This window comes from Glycine soja, chromosome 10 (genome assembly GCF_004193775.1).
Source record: "Glycine soja cultivar W05 chromosome 10, ASM419377v2, whole genome shotgun sequence".
In the NCBI taxonomy this organism is placed as follows: Eukaryota; Viridiplantae; Streptophyta; class Magnoliopsida; order Fabales; family Fabaceae; genus Glycine; species Glycine soja.
This window is the reverse complement of record NC_041011.1, coordinates 30,985,424-30,992,157: the sequence shown is the minus strand read 5'-3', so window position 1 is coordinate 30,992,157 and position 6,734 is coordinate 30,985,424. Positions and strand designations below refer to the sequence as shown.

The 6,734-nt window shown below is 41.8% G+C and overlaps 1 protein-coding gene across 1 annotated transcript; it reads left to right on the top strand.

Moving 5' to 3' along the window:
- The first annotated feature begins 582 nt into the window (after positions 1-582).
- Positions 583-1,185, top strand: LOC114371621. Its single transcript, XM_028328997.1, has 2 exons — positions 583-849; positions 931-1,185. The coding sequence occupies exons 1-2, from the start codon at positions 583-585 to the stop codon at positions 1,183-1,185; spliced, it is 522 nt and encodes a 173-aa protein (XP_028184798.1).
- Positions 1,186-6,734: the final 5,549 nt, after the last annotated feature.

Genomic DNA, 6,734 nt, shown 5'->3' with positions numbered 1-6,734 from the left:
GAAATGCCTGAGCCACGCACTAAGAAGCAGGCTGAGGCTTCCTAGGACGTCAGAACTACATAGCGAGGTTCACATCGCAGCTCACTGCCACCTGTGAGCCTCTCTTCAAGCTGTTGTGTAAGAACCGGTCTGTTCAATGGGACGAAGACTGCCAAGTGGCGTTCGGAAGAATTAAGCGATGCCTTATGAACCCTTCTGTGCTTGTGCCTCCAGTGCCTAGAAGACCACTTATCCTATATATGACTGTGTTGGATGAGTCAATGGGGTGTATGCTGGGGCAGCATGACAAGTCCGGAAAGAGGGAGCGGGCTGTCTATTACTTAAGCAAGAAGTTCACAGCATGTGAAATGAACTACTCTTTGCTTGAAAGGACATGTTGTGCCTTGGTGTGGGCAACCCACCGTCTAAGGCAGTACATGCTGAGCTACACCACTTGGTTGGTGTCCAAAATGGACCCAGTCAAGTACATATTTGAAAAACTTGCTCTCAGAATTCGACATTGTCTATGTCACTCAAAAGGCGATTAAGAGAAGCACTTTGGCAGATTACCTGGCTCAGCAGCCTATCAATGACTACTAGCCTATGCATCCGGAGTTCCCGGATGAGGACATCATGACCTTGTTCGAGGAGGAGGTAGAGGATGAAGATAGGGACAAATGGATTGTGTGGTTCGACGGTGTGTCCAACGCACTAGGCCAGGGAGTTAGGGCAGTTTTGGTTACCCCCGACGATCAATGTATACCTTTCACAAGTAGATTAGGCTTTGACTGCACAAACAATATGGCTGATTATAAGGCGTGCGCCCTTGGGATCCTAGCGGCAATTGACTTCAAGGTCAAGTTGCTCAAGGTATATGGAGACTTAACCCTTGTAATCCACCAGTTGAGAGGAGAATGGGAGACTAGGGATCATAAGTTGATACCCTACCAGGCCTACATCAGGATGCTGATAGAGTTCTTCGATGACATATCCTTCCACCACATTCCTAGAGAGGAGAATCAAATGGCCGATGCGCTGGCCACTCTCGCATCCTTTTTCCAGCTAACCCCGCATGGGGACTTGTTGTACATTGAATTCAGATGTCGCGGCAGGCCTGCGCACTGCTGCTTGATAGAAGAAGAGCAGGATGGTAAACCTTGGTACTTTGATATCAAGAAGTACATCGAGGACAAGAAATACCCATGAGAGGCTTCTGACAAGGACAAGAGAACATTGAGGAGGTTGGTAGCCGGATTTTTCCTAAGTGGAAATATCCTGTACAAGAGGAACCATGATATGGTTTTGCTCCGATGTGTGGACACTAGGGAAGCTGAGCAGATGCTAGTGGAAGTGCATGAGGGATCCTTTTGACACATGCCAACGAACATGCCATGGCCCAGAAGATCCTAAGGGCAGGGTATTACTGGCTCACTATGGAAAACGATTGTTGTATCCATGTGAGGAAATGCCATAAGTGCCAGGCTTTCGTCGATAATGTCAATGCTCCACCCATACCTTTGAACGTCTTGGCAGTGCCTTGGCCATTCTCTATGTGGGGAATACACGTGATTGGAGCTATTGAGCCCAAAGCATCGAATGGACACTGTCGCAACCTACCCTTCGGCGGGAGGGCGACGCGTGACTCGCGGGATGCGTGTTCCACGAAAGGAATACGCGCGGAGTCGCCACCAACGTTTATTTGAGGAAAACGTCGGAAAAACCGGAAAAGACGCGATCTACGAACTTTTAAGTGAAAGGTTCGGGAGTTGTATTTACGCACGGGGAAGGTATTGGCACCCCACACGTCCGCCCCAAGGGACGGCATCCTTTAATCGAATGTGCAAACATGACTTTGATTTTTACGTTCCCTTTTATGTCCTTATATCCTTTATACCCTTTTTATATTTTTTCTTTTTTGTGGTCGACAAGGGTGTTTCCCTTTGCTCCTACGTATTCCTCAATTTGGGATGAGAAAATCAGACCTACGTAGTTCTTTCGGAACAAAGTGTTTGGTTTAAGTTTGTTTTTTGTCTTTTTTTGCAAAATATGTTTTTTATTTGAACAAAAGGTCATTTAAGGTGTTGGACCATTAAACGGTCTTTTGATTTTGAAAGGAGAGAAACGTTAAGGCATTGGACCATTAACGATCTCTTGGGGTGGTCGACAAAAGCGGGGCTTTTGCTCCTACGTATCCTCAATTGCGATGAGGAAATCAGACCTACGTAGTTCTTGCAAAAGCGGTAAAGTTACATGTTGATTTTATGCTTTTGAACGGTCCATGTTAACCGATAAAAGCAAAGAGGACCGTTTAAGGCGCTGGACCTTAAAACGGTTTTTAGTGATTTTTCGGAAAAAAACTTGATTTGTGAGTTGATTTTAGTCTTAGTTTCACTTTGGTTTATTAATCAATTAATTCAAGGAAACTTCCAAAGAAAAACGTCCGATTGATTTTTTTTATTATTTTATTCAAAGATATTTTGATTATTTTATTATTATTTTTCAAGATATTTTGATTATTTTATTATTATTTTACTTTTTTTGGTTTAACCGAGGTTATAGCGTGAACGATCGGTTAGGTTTCGTTTTAACAGTGATTAAACGAGATTACAACACAAATGATCGGTTGAAATTCATTTTATCATTTATTAGACGAGAAAACGGCTTAAATAAATGGTTAAAGCACGTTAAAAACTGAAGAAAAGAAAACTGAAAGTAAACGAAATTAAAGTGAAAGTACACAAAACAAGAAATGAATTGAAAGTCTCGGATTCGAAAACTTACCCGTTGAAGAACGAAGAACGAACGAAGAACGGATGAAGAACGGTGAAGAACGACGAAGAACGATGAAGAATTTCCACAGAATCGCTTACGGAAGCGTTACGAAAGTACTTCGACTTGATTTTTCTTCACGAAAACGTGTTTTTTGCCCAAAATAGCCGAAATGCATAGCCAAAGGGGTCTTGAACCTTTTGAAACAGCTCCCCCCTCCCCTATTTATAGAAAAAAGGGAGGTGCTTGCCGCCCAAAGACTTAATGAAGAAGATTTCTAAGCGCACCCGAATTACTAAGTTCACCCCCCTTTTCGTATTTTACGGAAAAGTTACGGAAGCCTTACGGAACTGTTTTCGAATTTGATTTTCATCTTTTTTCTCTTCCCTTTCACCAATGTTAAGTGGAATATGCTTACCCAAGGTTTTCGGAAATTTTACGGAAGTATTACGGAAGCCGCGGAAGCCCCGAAAACCATTTTTCAAAAACGTGGAGGAGCTTGCCGCCCAGTTGCTTCCTCCTTAAGCAACCCAACTTCCAAAATGTTCTGGAAGGGCCTAGATTTGAATTGCTATTTACACCCCTATCTTGATAAGTTCACCCCCTTACCTTTTTTGGTGATTCTTTTTTCGTAAAGTTACGGAAACTTACGAATCTCGTAACGATACTTGTTTTCTTTCCGTAATGTTACGGAACCTTGCGGATTACATAATCATCCCCTTTTTGACTTACGGAATGTTACGGAATCTCACTTAATTATGCAACGATGCTTCCATTTGATTTTCGGTGTGTCACGGAAACTTACGGATTGTGCATCAATATTTTTTGGTTTTCCGGCATGTCCTGGAATTTCACAAATTGCCTAATGATGGGTGCCAAGCACCTCACAAGGACCAAAGAAAGGTCGCATGTCATCAAGCAAAGGTCCCCGGACGAAATTAGGGTATGACAGACACTAGTTCATTTTGGTCACCATTGACTACTTCACCAAATGGGTTGAAGCGGCTTCCTATGCCAGTGTGACTAGGAGTGTGGTGGTTAGGTTCATAAAAAAAGAGATAATCTGCCGGTATGGGTTGCCCAGGAAGATTATCACTAATAATGGCACCAATCTAAACAATAAAATGATGAAGGAAATGTGTGAGGATTTCAAGATCCAGCATCACAATTCTACGCCTTATAGGCCCAAGATGAATGGGGTAGTTGAGGCTGCTAACAAGAACATCAAGAAAATAGTTCAGAAGATGACTGTGCCATACAAGGATTGGCACGAGATGCTTCCTTTTGTGCTGCATGGTTATCGAACCTCGGTATGCACATTGAATGGGGCAACCCCGTTCTCTTTGGTATACGGGATGAAGGTTGTGCTTCCGTTTGAAGTAGAGGTTCCTTCGTTGAGGATTCTAGTCGAGTAAGGGTTGGAGGAATCAGAATGGGCCTAAACTCACTTTGATCAATTGAATCTTATAGAAGGTAAGAGATTGGCCTCCATGAGCCATGGACGATTGTATCAAAGCCGAGTGAAGAATGCTTTCAACAAGAAGGTACACCCATGCAAGTTCAGCGAAGGGGATCTCGTCTTGAAGAAAGTATCCCAAGTGCAAAAGGACCATAGGGGAAAGTGGGCCCCGAATTATGAAGGACCCTTTGTCGTGAAGAAAGTATTTTCGGGAGAAGCATTGTTGCTTGCTAGCATGGACGATGAAGAATTTCCTTCGCCCGTGAATTTTGATATCGTCAAACGATATTATGCATAGTACTTGGGGCAGCTAGAAATTTCAATACATTTTTGTTCTCCAAGGACTCATTGGGATTTCCAAGGTTTTTAAAATCCTTTGTAAACCATGATCGCAACATTAATAAATATTGGATTAATGATTTGCATCTTAACTTCCTGCATTGTGTTTTTACTTCTTAAGAACCTACACTTTCAATTTAGCCCACTAAATCTGGAGCCATTTGGCTCAATCAATGGGGTGCCGTAAGCATTTAAGTAAAATTGAACATGATAACACTTGTTTAATTGTTGCACTTAAACTTCCTAATCATAAGCATGCATGCATTCACATCTTGTCATCCTGTGGATCGGAGGATGAATAAAAAGTCATTTTGAGTGATGGTCAATACCGCACCAGAATTGGGACAAGGGTAAGTGAAAGGTAATACAGGCATTTTGTGGTGTTTCACATTTTGTTGTGTGATGCCATTTCCTTTGTTTAAAGCTCAGGGGCAAGTACGAGCAGGTGCTAGGCCCATGATCAATCAATCATCATCCCGCGTCTGGCTCAAGACGTTAAAGAAGCGCTCCTAGGAGGCAGCCTAATATCTCCAATTTTGTTTTTAAGATTCCTGCTTTTATTTTGTTTGTTTTCTTGAATTATATTTAAATGCACCTAAGTTTATTTGCAACTATAGGAGCTAAATATATATATATATATATATATATATACAAATAACAAGGAATAATCATATTTTTGCAAAGGGGTTTTTGTAATAAAAGGGGGGTGGGGGGGTTAGCTTGCCTGGGCAAGCTGAGCTAGCTTGGGCGAGAATGTCTGATACAAAAGTTTAAAATAGGGAGGGATGAAGCCATTCTTCACCCTATTTCTTCCCCAAGCTTTCAAAAATGCGAGTGCACACAGGACTCACAAATCCAGTAGCCCTAAGTCACCATTTTCGCCAAAAAGAATTCGCCAAGGACTAACCACCTGAATTCTTTTTGTGTCTCTCTTCTCCCTTTTCCAAAAGAACAAAGGACTAACGGCCTGAATTCTTTTGTGTCTCCCTTCTCCCTTGTCAAAGAATTCAAAACGACACAGTCTGAGAATTCTTTTGATTCTTCCCTTTCCCAAATACAAAAGTGTTCAAAGGACTAACCGCTTGAGAATTCTTTTGTATCCCCATTCACAAAGTATCAAAGGTTTAACAGCCTGAGATCTTTGTCTTAACACATTGGAGGGTACATCCTTTGTGGTACAAGTAGAGGGTACATCTACTTGGGTTTGACTGAGAACAAGAGAGGGTACATCTCTTGTGGATCAGTTCTAGTGGAGGGTACATCCACTAGGTTCAAAGAGAACAAGGGAGGGTACATGATGCAAGCTCCATTGGAGCTTGTAGGCCTAGGATCTTCTTCATCAATGGATTCCTTTGCTTCTTGGAAGATAAATGGCAGCGGAATGGAGAAGGAAGAGAGAGAGGAGATGCCACTTCAAGGAGAAGATGAGTCTAGAAGAAGCTCACCACCATAGGAGGCCATGGATAAGAGCTTGGAGGAAGAAGGAGATGAATGAAGGGAGAGGGAGAGAAGAGCACGAAATTTTGTGCTCAAAAGGAGCTCTGAAATCTGAAGTTAATATTCAAATGATCAAAGTTGAAAAAAATGCACACACATGACCTCTATTTATAGCCTAAGTGTCACACAAAATTGGAGGGAAATTCAAATTTCACTTGAATTTGAAATTGAATTTGTGGAGCCAAACTTTGGAGCCAAAATTTCACTAATTATGATTAGTGAATTTTAGTTATGGTTCAGCCCACTAATCCAAGATCAATTCCAAGATTCTCCACTAAGTGTGCTTAGGTGTCATGAGGCATGAAAGCATGAAGGACATGCACAAAGTGTGACTATATGATGTGGCAATGGGGTGTAGTAAGCAAATGCTCACCTCCCCCTCTAAAATTTAATTGGATTGGGCTTCTACCAATTCAATTAAATTTATTTCCAACCACACACATCAAATATCCACTTAGTGCATGTGAAATTACAAAACTACCCCTAATACAAAAACTAGTCTAGGTGCCCTAAAATACAAGGGCTGAAAAATCCTATATTTCTAGGGTACCCTACCTACATTATGGAGCCCTAAATACAAGGCCCAAAAATAATGAAACCTTAATCTAATATTTACAAAGATAAGCGGGCTCGTACTTAGCCCATGGGCCCGAAATCTACCCTAAGGCTCATAAGAACCCTAGGGCCTTCT